The sequence below is a fragment of the Phytophthora ramorum genome (assembly GCF_020800215.1).
Source record: "Phytophthora ramorum isolate Pr-102 chromosome Unknown Phyram_PR-102_s0003, whole genome shotgun sequence".
Taxonomy (NCBI): domain Eukaryota; phylum Oomycota; class Peronosporomycetes; order Peronosporales; family Peronosporaceae; genus Phytophthora; species Phytophthora ramorum.
In genome coordinates this window covers 897054-915216 of record NW_027150649.1, presented here as the reverse complement: position 1 = coordinate 915216, position 18163 = coordinate 897054, and the positions used below count along the sequence as shown (strand labels likewise).

At 55.8% G+C, this 18163-nt stretch overlaps 6 protein-coding genes across 7 annotated transcripts; 3 read left to right on the top strand and 3 right to left on the bottom strand.

The window, feature by feature from the left end:
• Window positions 1-768: 768 nt before the first annotated feature.
• On the bottom strand, window positions 769-4338 carry KRP23_3447 (Retrovirus-related Pol polyprotein from transposon TNT 1-94; the record flags this gene model as incomplete). The annotated part of the gene is made up of 2 exons (XM_067888300.1): window positions 769-3341; window positions 3444-4338. The coding sequence occupies 2 exons, from the start codon at window positions 4336-4338 to the stop codon at window positions 769-771; spliced, it is 3468 nt and encodes a 1155-aa protein (XP_067747555.1).
• A 4323-nt stretch (window positions 4339-8661) lies between these two features.
• Window positions 8662-10224, top strand: KRP23_3446 (Aldehyde dehydrogenase, mitochondrial; the record flags this gene model as incomplete). The annotated part of the gene is made up of 1 exon (XM_067888299.1): window positions 8662-10224. The coding sequence occupies one exon, from the start codon at window positions 8662-8664 to the stop codon at window positions 10222-10224; it is 1563 nt and encodes a 520-aa protein (XP_067747554.1).
• A 755-nt stretch (window positions 10225-10979) lies between these two features.
• On the top strand, window positions 10980-12308 carry KRP23_3445 (Eukaryotic translation initiation factor 5; the record flags this gene model as incomplete). 2 transcript variants are annotated; one of them, XM_067888298.1, is made up of 1 exon in its annotated part: window positions 10980-12308. In XM_067888298.1, the coding sequence occupies one exon, from the start codon at window positions 10980-10982 to the stop codon at window positions 12306-12308; it is 1329 nt and encodes a 442-aa protein (XP_067747553.1). The 2 variants fall into 2 exon arrangements, with proteins under 2 accessions (XP_067747553.1, XP_067747552.1); XM_067888297.1 differs by having other exon boundaries at window positions 11379-12308.
• A 257-nt stretch (window positions 12309-12565) lies between these two features.
• On the bottom strand, window positions 12566-13801 carry KRP23_3444 (Mitochondrial fission protein ELM1; the record flags this gene model as incomplete). Its single annotated transcript, XM_067888295.1, has 2 exons — window positions 12566-12787; window positions 12854-13801. 2 exons carry the CDS (start codon window positions 13799-13801, stop codon window positions 12566-12568), a joined length of 1170 nt encoding a protein of 389 aa, XP_067747551.1.
• Window positions 13802-13914: 113 nt separating this feature from the next.
• KRP23_3443 (Nuclear pore complex protein Nup85) lies at window positions 13915-16110 on the top strand (the record flags this gene model as incomplete). The annotated part of the gene is made up of 2 exons (XM_067888294.1): window positions 13915-15337; window positions 15530-16110. The coding sequence occupies 2 exons, from the start codon at window positions 13915-13917 to the stop codon at window positions 16108-16110; spliced, it is 2004 nt and encodes a 667-aa protein (XP_067747550.1).
• A 991-nt stretch (window positions 16111-17101) lies between these two features.
• Window positions 17102-18145, bottom strand: KRP23_3442 (Rab-like protein 2A; the record flags this gene model as incomplete). Its single annotated transcript, XM_067888293.1, has 7 exons — window positions 17102-17106; window positions 17191-17371; window positions 17466-17588; window positions 17657-17736; window positions 17813-17891; window positions 17953-18033; window positions 18089-18145. 7 exons carry the CDS (start codon window positions 18143-18145, stop codon window positions 17102-17104), a joined length of 606 nt encoding a protein of 201 aa, XP_067747549.1.
• Between the last annotated feature and the right edge of the window lie 18 nt (window positions 18146-18163).

Sequence of the window (18163 nt, the reverse complement as noted above, 5' to 3'; positions counted from 1 at the left end):
CTTCCTCAACGCAGTACGCTCAAAGCAGGGGGGCCGACAAGGCACCACTTCTCACTTCCAACGCAAAACAAACTCTGTTTCTTCTTATCACTATCTTCTTCTTCTGTCTGACTTGGTCTACTGGATTCTTGGCGGTCTCCTTCGTCGTGTCCGCGCACTCGCATTCAGGTTGACTTGGTCTTAGTATGGTGGGTTGCACGTCGAACGTCACGTCGGTCTCCGGAGCGGAGCACACATCACATGTCGACGCTGATATCTTTGGGGTCCCTTGGACTCACTTGCGGTTTGTATGGGGATCTCCAGCACGGTCCATCCCGACGGTGGGACCGGCATTGCGTTTCTCCGGGCTCATCTTGAAACTGGCCCCCTGGCCAGCTGATCGGGCGCCGTGTCACTCGCTGATTGGCTGAGAGCCACGCAGCTTCAACTTCATCCGGGATGTCGATTCATCCGGGAAGTCACTTGTTCATCCGGGATGTCCTCGTCGCTTCGGGATGTCCGTCGCCAACTCGGGTTATACGAGCTCTGCGAGCTCGGATCTCGCTTTCCTTCACGCCTTCGGAGGTATAGGCTTCTGTCATCTTGTGCCTTCATCACTCGGCTCTCCTTCCAGGTTCATCGCTACACAGTCGCTCCAGGCTCGGACTTGGGTGGTTCATTCAGGATGTACGTACTCATCAGGGGCCTGCATGGGTCCAGGTTGCTCGGCCTTGACTGCAGTCTCTAGAAAGCCAGTCCCTCGGGTGACGCACGTGGCTGTATCCCGGATCATCTTCTCTCCCACTTGATTCTGATGGGTACAGGCCGGACGGCGCAGCTGCGAACGAGAAACTCAAGATCGCCTCGTGTCACAACCCAGTGTTCCTCTTGGGGGTTCTCCATGAAGCGCGACACATAGCCAACGGCGTACGCGATGTCCGGGCGCGTGGCGGTCATCAGGTGCATCAGCGCACCAACAGCTTCGCGCAACGGAGCGTTCACCTTGATCGCCGCGTCGCTTGGAACCAGTCGAGTGCTCATGTCCACCGGACTCACCACGACCTTGCACTCGTCCATGGCAAAGCGCTTCAGGATGTCGTCCACGTAGCGACGCTGGCACATGGTCACGCTGCAGTCCGGGCCGTCCACCAGCTCGATCTCAAGAACAAACGCGCACTTGCCGCTGTCGGTCATCTCGAAGCGCGTCTTCAGGTCCGTCTTTGTGTGCGAGATCAGCTCGGGTGAACTCCCGGTAATCAGCACGTCGTCCACGTACACCAGCACTAGCACACAGTGACCGTCCACCACCTTGATGTAGAGGCACGGATTGAAGGCCGACACTTGGAAGTCGATAGAGTACATGAACTCGTCGAAGGTCTCGTTCCACACGCGCGAAGCTTGCTTGAGACCGTAGATGGCCTTCACCAGTTCCAGGCAGTCGAAGTCACCATCCAGCTCAACGCCTTCGGGAACCACGCAGAACACCACCTCCTTCATGACCCCGTACAGGAACGCTGTCACGACGTCGAGTTGGTCGAGGGGCCAGCCGAAGTACTTGGCGATCGCGATGATCATGCGCAGCGTCACGTACTTGACCACGAGCGAGAACGTCTCCGTGTAGTCGATGCCGTACTTCTGCTTGAAGCCCTTGGCCACGAGGCGCGCCTTGTACTTCTCGATCGAGCCGTCCGCTTTGCGCTTGATCTTGAACACCCACTTGGTGCCGATGGCGCGCTGGCAGATGGGCAACTTGGCAGCTCGAAACACACCACGCAGTCGCATCGACTTGAGCTCCGCGCGGATCGCCTTGCGCCAGTGCACTTGATCCGGACCGTTCACAGCCTCTTGGAACGTCGTCGGCTCCGATAGATCGGCTGCTGCTTCCACAGCGTTGGCACTGGCACGCCAAAACACTGGAGGCGTCGAGTCGTCGTCTTCATCTTGGTCCCCAGACTTTTCTTCTTCGTCGGGTTCGGCTTGGCGCGAGGAGGATACATCCGGCGCACTTGCTTCTTCTAAGCCAGCTCGGTGGCGAACGGGGCGCGATCTTCTGGCAGTGTCGTCGTCGCCACTCGGTCGGTACTTGCGCTTCCCCGCCTGCTTGAAACTGGTTTGGCGCGGTCCATCGTTGTCGTCCAGGTCCAGCGCGTCCAGGTCCAGCGCAGCATCATCGACGTCTTCATCCGAAGTATGCGCCGAAAGTCCAAAGGCCGACTCATCGAAGTTGACATCACGACTGACAACCACCTGCCCCGCCTCGATGTCATAAAGTCGATACGCCTTGGACACTTGTTCGTAGCCGAGGAACAGTCCGACCCGAGCCTTGGGGTCCCACTTGCGCCGCTTTTCCTTCGGCGTCAGGATGTACGTCTGGCATCCGAACACACGCATGTGCTTCACACTTGGCTTGGACTTGTACACGATCTCGAATGGAGTCTTGTGCTCCACCTTGGGTGACGGTAGGCGGTTCTTCACGTAGATGGCCGTCATGGCCGCCTCAGCCCAGAAACACTTGTCCAACTGGGTGTGATGCAGTATGCTGCGGCCGATCGTGACGATGGTCCGGATGGCGCGTTCTGCCGTGCCGTTGGTCTGGTGCGCGTACGGAACCGTGGTTTGCAGCTCGATGCCTTCGACGTCGTAGAAGGCCTTGAGCGAGTTGGTCGCGAACTCACGAGCTCCGTCGTGCCGCACAAACTTGACCTTCTTGCCGAACTGCGTCTGCACCCTCGTGACGTACGTCTTGATGCAGTCTTCGCTCTCCGACTTGGCACGCAGGCAGAGCCCCTTCATGCATCCGCTGGCTTCGTCCACGATCAGCAGCAGATACTTGCTGCCACCCAGTGACTCTTCTTCCATGGGGCCGCAGATGTCCAAGTGGAGCAGCTCGAACGTGTCGTAGCGACGCTTGTCACGGTTGCTTGGAAACGGCTTCTGGACCATTTTCCCTTGCTGGCAGCCGCGACATACGCTTGGTCCACTCGACTTAGAAGGTGCCTTTGCGTCCTTGATCATGTCGTTGTCGATCATCTTGCGAAGCACCTCCACCGGAGCGTGACCCATACGCGCGTGCAGGTCGACCGTCTTGCCACTGGTCGCTGCATTCGCCGATCGCTGAGGCGTCTGGAGCCAGTAGAGGCCATCCACGAGGTTCGCCGCCGCCACCACTTGCTTGGAGGCCTTGTGCGCGACGCGCATCTGGGTGCCGTCGAACACGACTTGGAGCAGACCACTCTTGTTGATCTGTGGCACCGAGAGCAGATTCTTGCTAATGCTCGGCACGTACAGCGCGTTCTTGATATCGATGTCGCGCTCGTCGCCGTTGGGCAGAACCACTCGTTCCACGATGGTCCCCACACCGCCTTGTTGCCGTCGGCCACCGAAAGTTCGCCCTCGTTTCGCTCAATCAAATGGGCGAACTTGGCCTTGTCGTTGCAGATGTGGTGCGTTGCGCCGCTGTCGACCGCCCACATGCCGAGCATATCCTTGCCCGTCGAAATACCACACTCCAGTGCGACCGCGACGCCACTCGATCATAGCCGTAGCCGTAGTCGTAGCTGGCGTCGTCGTTTCTCCACTGGGCATTGTTGGCCCCGCATCCACATTGCCGCCGCGTCTTGGGCCCCGATTCTCATCCTTCTGCTTGGTCCAGCACTTGTCGACCGTGTGCCCCAATTTCCCGCAGTACGTGCACTGGCGAGACTCTCGGTCGGTGTTGAACGCCTTGGCCGCGTCCTCAGTTTTCACCGTCGCCGTCTTCTCGCCTCTCCGCTTGATGTGCTCATTCGTCAGCACCTTCACAACGTCTTGCGATCGCAGCTCAGCGCTGCTCATCTCCAAGTTCAGCACGACGTTCTCGTAGCTCTTGGGGAGACTGCGCAACAGGCAGATCGCCACGTCCTCGTCCTCCATCTTGGCGCCGACGCTGCTGAGCTTGGCGCTGATGTTGAGGACCTCGTTGCAGTGATGCAACACGTTCCCGCCTTCCGACATCTCCATGCTGAAGAGTTGGCGCTTCAGGTAGATGCGACCAGCCTTCTGCGAACCACCGTACAGCGTCTTCAGGCGCGTCCACGCAACCCACGCTTCCTCGCAGTCGTCGACCACATGGTGGTAGTCCGCGTCCATGTGGAGCAACATCAGTCCGAACGCGATGTTGCTCGACTTGACGTACTCGTCCTTGCGCCGCGAGTCCGTGAAGCTCGGCGTCGTCTCTCGGTTCACGACATGCCACACCGACTTGGTCAGGAACACGCCACGCATGTAGCGGTTCCACGTCGCGTAGTTGTCTCCGTTGAATTTGTCGATGGAGACCTTGGTGGAAGGGTCGTGGGCAGAGGACATGGTGCTTGGGCTCATAACCTGATGGAAGGTATGGATCTTGACATCGTAAGCTTGACGGAGCGGAGGGAGGGCAGCACTCTGGGCGAGACCGGAGAGGAGACTGGAAACCACTGGAGGGGTAGAATGAAGATTCGAAAGTTATTGATTGAGGTCTTTAGCTCGCTAGCCTTCTCGCTACTCTAGACCTACTGGATACACACTACTTGATTTACTGAGTTATTTCAGCCAATGAGAGAGCGCCACGTCGAAGCCCATCTTGTACTTACAATCTTGTACCCACAGGTGGCGTAATCGACAGTGGCGTAATCGGCGGTGGCGTAATCGGCGGTGGCGTAATCGGCGTGGGTTCGGATTGGACCGGTTCGGGTTAACCGGTTCACGGTCAATAACCGATACCAAACCGGTAACCCTCAATATAGTAGAACTAAAACTAATTCCAAATATAGACCGAGCTCATACTAGTATTAGTACTAAATCCAAGGAAGTCCCACTACTATTAAACCCTGCTCGAAGTATTCACAACGTTTCGCATTTGGAGCTCTTTGCTGCAAAATGGGAAGGTTTAGAGTGTAAGGTCGACGCACTAAGGCCAGCCACCATTAAGCGCATACTGTGTCTCTTTCGTCGTCTCCTGATGAAAGACGGCATTATTAACCGCACGCTATATGGTTCCTGAAAAGTCCTTGTGTATGGGGTTTAATTCGAGATGTCTTCATTCTAGGCTCTCCGCAAATATGCCTTACATGGCATGCCAATGTAGTTGTGTCGCCTGTCACTTGGCCAACAGACGTGAAGGAAGACTGCCGGTAACAGCACGGCAGTTGACGGGGGACGTGGTGTGGAGCAGAGCAGCGATATCTGTGGTTACGGTGTACGACAGACAGCAGACAGTGACGGAGACGAGCTAGCAGGCTGAAGCCACTGACTGACGGTAGTCGTGCGCGTTGAAGTTGCCCGTTCGGAAAATCGTCGGAAAGGAGACGTGCAGGAGCAAGTGCTATCAGGAGTATACAAGAAGGAGAGGCGACACTGGCAAGACAAACGAGAGGCCACGAGGCCACAAAGTTGTTGAGTCAACATGAAGAGGGAGAGGTCCAGGTAAAGTAAAGAGGTGCGTAGGTAGCGGTAGTATAGGCGACGGTGAGGGGGCTACGGTAGATAGGAGGGTCGCCAGTGGCGGGTGCCGGCTCGACCCTCAGTTGCAATTGTGCTCAAGATTGAGAGCATTTAAGACTAGCAGGATAGGTTGCGCCGAAACGCGGGTTACTGAAAGATCAGGTAAGGTGTGGGAGGTAGGGCAGCGTTAAGAGGGCGAGATGCCAGTTGGATGACGCGGACCGTGGTTAGCGACCACGGGGATCAGAGCGAACTGTGTGTTGTTGCTCCGACTGAGAGTCAAAGGGAACTTGTGCGTACGTAAGTGTATCAAGCCCTGGCGTCTATCACTGCATGTGAAATATGGGTTAGTTTGCGGGACACCGCCCAAAGACCCTTCCCGGGGGTGACGGTCGCCGATAATGTGTCCTCCTCTTCGTTCCTATCTGTTAGAGCCAGTAGTGGTCTGGTGGCTAATCGTATTCCTCGCACTGAGGGACTTCACTACCCCATCTTGACTACCTAGGCGCCGACACGACAGCTTTCTGGAATAAGGTCAATTGTAACCGGGGAACTACGACGAGGGCAGGGTACCTGGGAATCAGCTACACCAATGTTTACATAGTGTTTTCAAGCAATGCGATACTGTGTCTGTCCATGACATGTACTTGCAACCGTTCCCCTCGCAAGCGCAAGTTGATATTGGAGCACGCACCTCAGCGTGCATTGTGGTTGATCAGTATGACATTCCCGTGCAGGTACTTGTTCGCGGCTCTCTATATCCTGAACATACCTGCTGAGTGACTTTCAGTTGTGGACGCGTACCGATACTCTGCTTTATTGCGGGCTGCAACAGGAGAAGCCATTCAAAGTAGTGTGCATTCGGTGTATGCTTTAGCAAGTTAAGATTGGTGAGTTGATTGTGTTTGTGAGGTCTCCAGCGCTCGCTTGCCCAGGAACTTGCAAGATAATGATTTGGCTTGTCCTGGGCATCCCATTTTGCAACAACGTGTTCCAAATGCGAAAGCGTTTCTGAATACTTCTGTAATAGGTCGGGCAGAGTGGAGGACTCCGGTGAGTACAGTGAAGGCGATTGGGCGTCTAGCCGGGCGATTGGGAGTCAGTAGCTGACTAGTGAGCACGACAGTGGTGTTGAACGAAGGAGGCTCTCGGGCTGCCTGGTGTTGGGGGTATGCGAGGGACTATCCCATATTCCGAGTACTTCACATAAACCTCTTGTAGAGCTTGATATGATATTACCTAGTCATACATGTGTGTTCCCCACGTAATGTATCCGTTCAGTACTTTGAATGGAGACCAGACTCCACTACATCCCGACACTTTAATATCTCAATCACAACTCAATTTACCTGGTCTAACCCAAACTTCCTCGCCACCGCTGGGAACGAGGAGTGAGTGTGCCACTGTGTCGCTCCAAAATGAGCGAGAACGATTAGTGAGTGAAGTACCTCGGATCGGTGGAGCGGGATCTGGTCGAGGTACCTGAAGCAGTGTGGCTTAAAGCCCCTCGCTGCGGCTTTATTATCACGTGCGATTTGCACAAAAAAAAGCCTGCGGCTATACATCCGTATACATGCATTTCGGATGTTCATGTACGATGAAGTGTATATCTAGGCCTCCATCTGACTCAAATTTTGAAGCCGCGGAAGGCCCCAATTAAGCCCTTTTAGCCGCGCGGCTTAATTGGCCAAATAAAAGCCTTAAAGCCCGAATTAAGCCTGAAGCAGGGAGTAGGCGAGCGTTCACTTTGGAATCAGCGGGCTAGCCAGTAAGTGACTCGGCGAGTAGAGTTGCAAGTAGGGTAGCGCACGGACCCAAAACGAGCGAGTAGGACAAGTAAGGTTGTAGCTAGTCTACAGTCGTACGAGTAATAATTAGGAACGGCACATTGGTGGACGTGCCAGTGTGAGCCAAGTTGAAGTTGACGTCCAAAGCAAGCGGGCGGCGCAGCACTGGAGCATATGAACTGCCCAACGAGCCGGGTAAGATAACATACCCGTTACGCTTCAGAAAAGCCCAGGACGATCACCAGGCAGGCAATGCTCGTGCGTTCCCACCTTTTCGGACCACGGCGGTAAGGCGTACAGGCACAGTGGGCATCATTGACGAGACTGATCTGGATTGTCGAGACCTTTTCGCAGGGTGGTGCCCGCCGTATTGCTGCCGACAAGCGCGTAACTAAAACACAAGGACGCTCGAACCCTGCCTGGCAAGCCGCTCCGCTTGGCGATGGCGCTGTGCTGAGTCTGGAGAGGTCAATAGATTTGTAGACGAATCTGCGAGTAAAACAGTGGCGATAATCGCATTCGCGGCGAAGGCACGGGAGTACAGTACACTATATGCTGCTTCGGCCAGCAAGCAAGCAAAGATCACTGCGCCGCGCGGATATGTACATGTACTGCACGGGATGATGTGCATTGCGTCGAGGCAAGCACGATCGCCTGTGGTTCATCTTGCTGCTGCCCAGGAGAGCTCACTTTAGTACACGTCGTCGAAAAGGACTTCTAATCCTTTTGCTGTGCATGTACATGTAGCCAGGCGGCGCCTTTGCTACCAAAACGTATTCGTCTTGGTCGCAGCTCCAACTCTTTCGGGCTAAATAACTGCGACCACGACGTGTGTGTGGTCTCACTGTGGCCATATGCTTCTGGATACCCGATTGCAAGCGAATATGCCGTAGTCGACGAACAGAGGCGTTCGTGTGGATGGCACGGAAAATATCCGCACACCGAGTCTGTCGCGAGGCAGTCCGCGGTTTAAGCGACAAGATCACGTGGGGGTTTGTAGCGGTGGTTAATTCTGTGATGGCCTGCCATGCGGGTTTCCACGTGCGCACCGCAGAGACCATTGGCCCTCGAGATGCAAAAGGCAACGGCACGTGGCAATCCGGCCCCGCCATCAGCAAGCGCGTCCACTGCCGAATCGGCAAGTCGTTGTCTTCGCCACGCAACTTGCGCAAGTTTTGCAGCGCGGGTACCGCGCTGGGTCAAGACCCGCCTGATGTGTGCGCGGAAACAGAGCAAGTGCTTGAAGCTCCAGCTGCTCGCCACTCAAGATTTGCTACAGTTCATATGCCTCCCGCCAGGCCAGCCAAATCGCTGGTTTGGTAATTGGCAAAAGCACTCCCACGTCAGCCGGCTGGACAGCCCTCCCCACCTGATCCTCCTGCTGCCATTCTGCATTTTGCGCGCTCCAGCTCACTCCGGACTCCGCTCGACAGCCATGCAACGCCACATCCTGCGCCGCCTGCCTCGCACGATCGCCCGCAGTGCTGCTGCCGCCAAGGCCTCGTCGGCCAGCCTGCTGTCCCGCCAGTTCTCCGCGCAGGCGCCGGTGAAGCAGACCAACCTGTTCATCAACAACAAGTTCACGCCGTCGTCGTCGGGTGCCACCTTCGACACCTTCAACCCCGCCACGGAGGAGAAAATTGCGTCAATTGCTGAGGCCACCACCGCCGATGTCGACGCCGCTGTGGACGCTGCTCGCGCTGCCTTCAACGGCCCGTGGCGCACCATGGACGCTTCCGAGCGTGGCCGTTTGATGCACCGCCTCGCGGACCTCATTGAGGAGCACGGCGACGAGCTCGCCCACCTCGAGTCCATCGACGCTGGCAAGCCCTCCTTCCTGACACGTGTGCTGGACGTGCAGGCCTGCTTGAACGTGCTCCGCTACTACGCTGGATGGGCGGACAAGATCCACGGCTCCACCATCCCGATCTCGGGCCCGTACCTGTGCTACACGAAGCAAGAGCCCGTGGGTGTGTGCGGCCAGATTATCCCGTGGAACTTCCCCATGATCATGATGTCCTGGAAGCTGGGCCCGGCCCTTGCTACGGGCAACACGGTCGTGCTCAAGCCCGCTGAGCAGACGTCGCTGACTGCTCTGCGCGTTGCGGAGCTCATTGTCGAGGCTGGCTTCCCCGAGGGCGTAGTGAACATCGTGACGGGCGGCGGTGCCACTGTTGGTGCCCACCTTGCGCAGCACCCCAAGGTCGATAAGATTGCGTTCACGGGCTCCACCGAGACGGGCATGACCATCATGCGCACGTCGCACGTGGACAATCTCAAGCGCATTACGCTTGAGCTGGGCGGCAAGTCTGCGAACATCATCCTCGACGACGCTGACATTGACAAGGCCATCCAGCAGTCGCAGATGGGTCTGTTCCTGAACGCTGGCCAGGTGTGCATCTCCGGCAGCCGCGTGTACGTGCAAGAGGGCATCTACGAGGAGTTTGTGCGCCGCTCGGGCGAGGCCGCGCGGAGCATGAAGATCGGTGACCCGTTGGACCTGAGCACGCAGCACGGCCCGCAGATTGACGGCACGCAGTTCAACAAGATCCTGGGCTACGTCGAGTCCGGTAAGAAGGAAGGAGCCCGCCTCGTGTGCGGCGGCAAACGCTGGGGCGACAAGGGCTACTTCATCGAGCCAACAGTGTTTGCCGACGTGACGGAGGACATGGCCATCGCCCGTGAGGAGATCTTCGGCCCGGTGATGTCGATTATCAAGTTTAAGACCATTGACGAGGTCATCGAGCGCGCCAACAACTCGGAGTTCGGCCTGGGCGCCGGCGTGGTGACGTCCAACCTGGACAACGCGATCAAGATCTCCAACGGCGTGCGCGCCGGCACTGTGTACGTGAACTGCTACACGGTGATCGAGGCCAACACGCCGTTCGGCGGCTTTAAGAATTCTGGCATCGGCCGCGAGCAGGGCGAGCTGGGCCTGCGCAACTACCTCGAGAACAAGACTGTCATCATCAAGCGTCCGGACGACTCCATGCCCTAAGTTGGCAGTGGCGGCAGCCCTAGAAAGCAGACAACAAACACACCCATCGACGTGCAGTAAAGATATAAACAACGAGCGTCAATTTTGCCATGACAACTTCAACTTGGGCCATACATGAATCAAATCAAATAAATGTGTGACTTACACACTATTATGTTGTCGGACACTGAATTTCAGCGCACGTGATTGAACCTTTTTTCGACGAATCAGGCACTTCTGAAAAAAACATACTTGACTTAAGTATGCCGGAAAAAGACATGCTGTTTCCACCCAACAAGGAGCCGTTGGTCATGCCATTGGCCGAAAATAGCTCCCTCTTCCGCGCTATTTTCGGCCAATGATGTTCTCCTCTCCCGGCCGAGTGGTTTCCTGGTCAGTTCCCATTCGACACCGTTGGCCCTCAAGCGCCGACGCCCCCGCCCTCCGAGAGAAAGCCCAGACGACCCCTCGTCCGCGCGTCCTCTCTGCCTCGACAGTCCTCACCGACAGCTCGACGTCCCAGCGCCCGGCGACCCTCACAACGTGGCTTCAGTGCATGCGTTTGCAAATCCCGTGCGACCAGTTTGATTCGAGTGCGTCGACTTGGAAACGAAAGAGACAGGAAGTTGTGCGTCATCCCCCGGATCATCCCCTCCGCCACCATTCCTCGTCCATACCTGCAGCTGAGCACGTGATCTCGCTCACGTTACAACAGGACCAGTCGCTCTTCTTTAGCTAACCAAGAGCCTCCCACCTCCCAACAAAACCCCGCCAAGATGTCGTTCATGAACATTGCAGGAACGCAGTCGGTCGACGACCCAGAGTACCGCTACAAGATGCCGCGACTGCTAGCCAAGATCGAGGGTCGTGGCAACGGTATCAAGACGCTGGTGGTCAACTGTGCTGACATTGCCACGTCGCTCCACCGCTCCACCGCCGAAGTGTGCAAGTTCTTCGGCTGTGAGCTCGGCGCGCAGTCCAAGTACGACGAGAAGACGGACCGTGCCATCGTGAACGGCGCTTTTGAGGCTGGCATGATGCAGCAGCACCTGTCCAAATACATCGAGGGCTTCGTACTGTGCCCCGGATGCCGTCTGCCGGAGACCAAGTACAAGTTCAAGGGCCAGTTGATCTTCCACAAGTGCTACGCCTGCGGAGCCGTGGAGCCCGTGGACATGAACCACAAGCTCACGACCTTCATCTTCAAGGAGCACACGGCTGCCAAGCGCGGCAGCAAGGACGACAAGAAGAAGCTCAAGAAAGAGAAGAAGGAGAAGAAGAAGTCCCACGACGAGCCCGAGGATGAGTCCGCTACCAAGGAAAAGAAGGAGAAGAAGGAGAAGAAGGAAAAGAAGGAGAAGAAGGACAAAAAGGACAAAAAGGACAAGAAGAAAAAACACCACAAGGACAAGCACTCGGACAAGGAGGCCTCGGGCGCCGAGGACGAGGAGGACGACGAGGTGGTGTGGCACACGGACCTGTCCGCAGAGGCTGTGGCTGCCCGTGCTGCTGAAGCCGAGGCCATCGAAGCCGCTGCCGCGGCTGCCATGCAGGCAGAGGAGGTTGTGGCTACGCTGGACAACCTGCAGGTGGACGACGAGAACGCTCTGGACTCGGCCGTGTCGAACCTGCAGCGCTACCTGGCCGAGAGCCACTCGGAGACGGAGATCTTCGAGGAGCTGTGCCGCCAGCAGACCTACTCGGCTCTTCCCGTCACGGACCGTCTGGTCGTGTTTTTCCGCTCGGCCTTCACGAAGCAGGTCCTGGCGAGCAACCAGGTTGCCAAATACGCGCCTGTGCTGGAACAAATCATCGACGGTCAGCACTCGCAGTACCAACTGTTGGCTCTGACTGAGCACTTCTGCGCCGTGGAGCACCCGGAGCTGCTGTCCTCGTACCCGATCCTGCTGAAGCTGCTGTACGACGAGGACCTTCTGGAGGAGGAGTGCCTTGTGGCCTGGGCCAACAACGGTGTCCGCAAGGAATATGCGCACTGGGCTGTCACGGATGACCTCGCTGCGAAGTTGAAGGCCCTGCTGCAGCCCTTCATTGAGTGGCTGGAGAACGCCGAAGAGGAGAGTGAGGTTGAGAGCGACGACGAGTAATTTGTCGGCCCCGGTCACGATTCACGTTCGACGCAAATTTGGAGTTGTATTTCGCCCGTGTGCACTACCTGAGCGACCAATTCAGCACTTGCATAACTTCTCTCTTTACTTTTCAGGCCGACGACTTCACCCTGTGTGAGCGCGTGCGTCTCTCAAGAAGTTGATTGGCTACTTCGATGCATTTTTCGATCAAGCGCGAGTCGATCGCTACTCATAACTCATGAATGAAATCTGCCTCGTGCTAACTCTTTTGAATCTCAGTCTATTTGGTTGAGGGCAGCGTGAATATCTGTAGCGATATTGTCTACGATTGTGGAAATCTCTTTCTCTAGGGCGGCAGACGCATCAGACGACAAGACCTTTTCTTCGTTTTTTTCGACATCGCTTCGCAGCAGGAGTGCAGATGCTACTGCGTCGCATGTGAACGATTGCGTGGCTTTCGCCTCGATCAAGGACCGGTGGAAGCGCTGGAACTTTCCCTACCCAAACAGTACAGCACAGTAAGTGAGCAGTAGAAAACGATTCGGTTAGTGTCGAACCAGTACCTTGCAGTATTCGACGCCGATACTAAATACGGGCTTGCCCGACGCGATGGCCTCCGTAGTCATTGAAATCGAGTCTGGCGTGGTTACGATGCAAGTCGCCGTGGAGAGCAGTGCGTAGTACGGATTCCGACCCTCAGTGCCATTCCACACCAGCAGTTGTCCTGGCACCGGAAAACGACTCTGCAGTCCGTGACGGACGATACGTTGAACATTCTTCGGCGTCCGCCGCGAGAACGTCACCAGCACTGCCACATCCTCTTCAGTTGAAAGCACATCCACAAACTCACCAACCATCCTCTCTGCATCCAGCTCCGTGAAGGCGAACCCACTACAAGGCCCCCCCAGCAGCCACACAACGCGCGTCCTTCTACCCTGCAGACTCTCATCCATTTCCTCGCTCCATTCGCTGCCATGTTGCTGTAATAGCTCCGGCGTGATGTCGTGCACCGTCCCCGACGTTAGATAGAGGTTCGCAGCACCACCTTTTCCACCTGGGAAATCGTGTCTGGGCGCCACCACAGCGTCGAACCATGAGAGCGGCACGCGTGGGTGCTGGATCTGCACGTTGAACGTCCTGCGAGGCTCCAGCTGCTTCAGCACAGCACAGAGCGCCACCGTACTCCTCCCACAGCCGATAATGACGTCCAGAGCTCGTGGGTTCTTCTGCACAGGGAACATGCGACTTGTGTCTTGCTCCTTGTAGCCGAACAGCGCGTTCCGAGTAACTTGAGCGCCGAAAATTTGCAGCACCGGCGGAAGCAGACGCGAGCTCCCGAGCGTCACACGCACACACTCCACGCGCGGGCAGCACACCTGCGACCTGTAGATCGAGCTTTCGCTCAGCAACTTGTCACGCAGCCTAGCCCCGAGCGCCAGCGCCTGCTTTTCGGCGCCCGCCGCGCCATTCCCGAGCACCAGCAGCCGCACGCCGCGCATCAAAGTGACCATCACTCCAAACGTTCGGTGGTAGGAGTCGCGTGCTGCCCAATCTTCTGTCCCGATTTATTTATTTACATACACTCTTGGAGCCACTTGGCTACTGGACCAGAGGAGAGACGACGATGGCTTCCGCTCCCGACGCCTTCGAGATCCTGCGCGTGACGCGGCACCTGCCCGTTGTGGAGAAAGAGCTGGTCTTCGGTAAGCGATCGACGGACGCAGCGGCCGCGCGCTCAACGGCGGGCGCGGCGTGGGGCAAGAGCGCGCGCAAGTGGGTGGCTCCTTCCGCCGCCTCCCGCGAATTCGGCGACGCCATGCCGCGGGAGCTGCGCACGCTGGTGGCCGCGTCCTTCGACATTTTCGCGCGCGTGCAGCAGCAGACGCATCAGCTGGGTGCGTTCGGCATCGCGCGCGCCAGCCGCGAGTACCGCGAGGCCCTCAAGACGTGCATCTTCGCGCTGGAAGACCGACTGGAGGAGAGAAAAGACACCAGTGCAGAGGAGGAGGAGAAATTTTTGGACCTGCTCAAGGTGTCGCTGGCCATTTGGCACTTGTGCGAGCTGCTGCTGCTCCGCGGAGGAGTCAGAGGAGCGGACAGAACGCTGGCCTATGACCTGGGGATGTGGCTGCAGGAACACTACTGCAGTACGCTGCTGGAAAATACGGAGGGTGACAGCGTGCGACTGAAGAAGGAGCAGAAACCCGAGCAAGACCCGGCCTTCTGGAGCACGATCCAGTCCTTGGTGATGGCGGGAAGTGGGGTAAGTGCGTGGACTCTGCTGGCCACGCACTCGAGCTACAAGTCGCTGTTTTCTCGGGATGCTGCGTCACTCACGGGAGCGTCGATGAAGGCGTCGTTTCAGGCGGTGCAAAGGCTGCTGCTGTCGATGCCTGGAAGTACGGGGAGCTCGCACATGAACATGGAACAAGATGGCCCCGTGGAGTGGAAGAACTGGCACGATGCCTGCCAGTACTTGCTTAACACAGACGGATACATCAAGTCGAACGCCGGATTGACAACGCTGCTGGAGATTATGGTGGCCAAGGAGGACGTGCTAAAGAGCCACGCCACCACTTGGTACGAGCTAATGATGGCACGGCTGTTCTTGGATGAGCCTAAGACGATTGCGCATCGCTTTGAGTATCTAATGGCCAACTGCTTCCGCGCCTACAACAGTGATAAGACGAGTATGGGCAACTTCGATTGTATTATCCTGGCCATTTTGGAATATGACGTCCAGAGTGCTTTGCAGGACATCATTGCGCTTGGATTCTCGTGGATGGCTGCTCATCTGGCAGACTTGCTGCAGAAAAATAACGTCATCATAGCCGATGAATTGTTGCCGCAAGCGGAGTGCACACTGCGAGAGCGCTTCCTGCTGGAGTATGCCATGGAAATCGGTGCGAGCAGTGGTATGTGGCAATTTGCCGTGCGGTACTATGAGTACTGCCCCAAGTTCGGAGCAATTGCTATTCGATCTGCTTTGGAGCGTGAACCCCTTCCAACTGACTACAAGGCTGAGCGTCTTCTTGCGTACTGCCATGGTAAAAAGGTTCTGACACAGACTCAACGACGCATTTCAATCATGAGAGCACAGGAATCCATAGCAAAGAAGACATACGCATCAGCTCTTCAGTGGATGCTGCGCGGAAACCATCTGGATGATGTGGATGCTCTGTGCGATGATATTTTGGAAGAATGTAACAACTCCAGCTCGTTGACTCCTTTGCATGAAGCGGTGCAGTTTATGGTTGGGCACCCCGAGTTTGCCCGCCCACAGAAACTAGCGTGGCTGGTGCGGTACCGCGAGTTCCACTTGGTGCTCGACGACTGCGAGTCATTGCAGCAACAACTGAGAACTGGTGATTTCTCGGACAATAGGAGTGAGCGTGCAGGCCTGGAAACCAAGCTGCGTTTTGTCTCTATGGAAGCTGCCAAGCGCCTTGACTGGTTGTTTAGCTCAGCTGAGGCTCCTAAGTCACTGCGCTCTGAAGTGCTGAAACAAGCCGAGCATTTGCTGAAGGAATCACCGACTGTGTTTGGATCGCGACATCTGTATTCGCTCATGGCGTACCTGCAGCAATTGGACCGTTCGTTTGACCGCCAAAACTTTTACGCGTCGGGCTCGAACAAGCAGCTGAAAGAACGCATCGAAAGTTTGATTTCTCGAAACCTCGCTGAAGCGATGCTGCAAGAAGCTAGTGCATGTGGTACTGCCTCGACCGTGAGTGCCCCAAACAGTCAAGCAAATGCTGCGCTAGTTAGCCAGCAAACTTATTTGATCGCAGATGCATCTTTCACGCTGATGGAAGATTAACTGGAGCCTTTTAGTTTGTTTGGTGGTCGTGTTGTTGAGGTGCTGTAATATTCGCTCGAATCACTGCAATTCGCAAACGATATCTACTACTGCCTGACGAACGCTCGGTGGTAACGAAGGCTTTAGGCGCAGTGATCCAATTTCAGGAACTGAGTTGGTGCGTGTAAGATGCGCTGCTTGTTAGAAGGAACCCATAACAACAAAATCAAGAGTACAGGATCGCCCTCTTAGCTATTTCGTTACTATCAGATTGGACGGTTTTCTGAGTGGCAGGGAACGAAGTATCTATAGAGTGACACTTATTGAGCGTTGAGCATTTGATCGACCAAGGCAGCGATCACTTTCGAAAAACCGCACACCTGATCGTGACTTTTCAAGAGCGAAACAAATCAGCGAGGACATGAATGGGTGGTGTCGAGTTGAGGCGCGATTTCTCTAGCAGAAACGAGCGAGTGGTCATAGTCTATGACTCATAGACCACTGGTCTAACCAAAACGTCGCGCGTTAGCATATCAACAGTGACTACTGCAGTGAAAAAAGGCAGATTCCAGCAGCGTTGCAGCTTTTCAGAGTTTTTATCGCGGGATCAAGCTTGAGAGTGCAGCTAGTGATCGTCAGCGAGACATCCTAGATCACTTGGTTTGCGCTCAGGATGCCGCAGGTTTCAGTGGTACCGCTATGCACCAATGTTGTTGACGCAAGCTTCCACTTGCAGTACACTTGGGCGTTTAGATGAGGGATATTGGACCACAGCATGAATGTCGAACACCACTTGGCGAGGTGTGTCTTTGTCAGGCGATGGTCTGAACATGCCCACCGCCGCCAACCAACCGATGAACGATTCGATCAGCAATGGACACACGGAGACGACGACAATCAACTAATTTGGCCTCTTATTATTTGTCGTCGAATGCAACACCACCGCTAGTCTGCTGAAAGCATGTGACGACTTGCGATCGATGAGCAGGAAGACACATGAGCCCGTACCGCTTCACTCTGTTCAAATTCAACATTTGTATCATGGTAAGTAAAGACGATGGAAGGCAATGTCGAACACACAAGCTCTAGTTCCTGACTTACTTGATTTCTCTCCAAGCAAGTCGAGTACGTCTGACATGAAGTCACCGCCCTCGCGTTTGAATTTGAAAGCAGCTTCAACAGCGTCCTTGAACACTTTGACCACATTTGTCCCGTCCGCGGCTGAGACAAAGCTGAACTCGAGGTTGTGCGTCTCGGCGAATTTGAACTTCTTGTTTGTTACCTGAAACGCGCCAAGAAACAGAAAGTCGTGAGCTACTTCAAGAAGTGTCGTTGACATTGTACACAGCGATTGCGGGAAACTCGTATGCACTGACGTTCATGTCGACGTCAATCTTGTTGGCGACTAGAAAGCATGGGATACTCTCGCAGTACTCGCGCAGCTCCTTGTACCAGTTAGCCAGGTTTTGATACGTCACCTTTCGCGTGACATCAAAAACCTACGTGTACCCATGGAATAGCACGCCTCAGCTACCATCAAGGAGAGTGTTCTCTCAGCGAGTCTCACCAAGATGCAAGCTGTTGCTCCGTAGTAGTATGACGGGTGCATGCTTGAGAATCGCTCTTGCCCGGCCGTGTCCCAGAAATCTGCCCAAACAACCATTGCGAGCACACGGGCGTGAGCTCAGCCCACAGACCTTCATGTTTAAAGCCAAGAACGCACCAACTTTCACCGTGCGCTTCCCGTTCTCCCCATCCAGCTCCACCTCCTTGCGAAACAGCGTCAGCGCAAACGTCGACAGCTACAAGTCCATACAATGAGTGTCTGGAAACCCAACAACTAGGAAGTGGATGTGCACGCACCTGTCGCGGCTGGTACTCATTCATCATGAAGCGTTCGACCAACTTCGACTTGCCCACGGCCGAGTCGCCGAGCAGAATGACCTACGGAGCACAGCTGTTAGCAGCATCAATTACACCGATACGTTCCGCCACTCACTTTCACGTCGGGCTCACCCAAGCTGTCCTCCAGTACCTCGATGGCTGCCATTGCCATGGTTGGGATTTTGAAGAG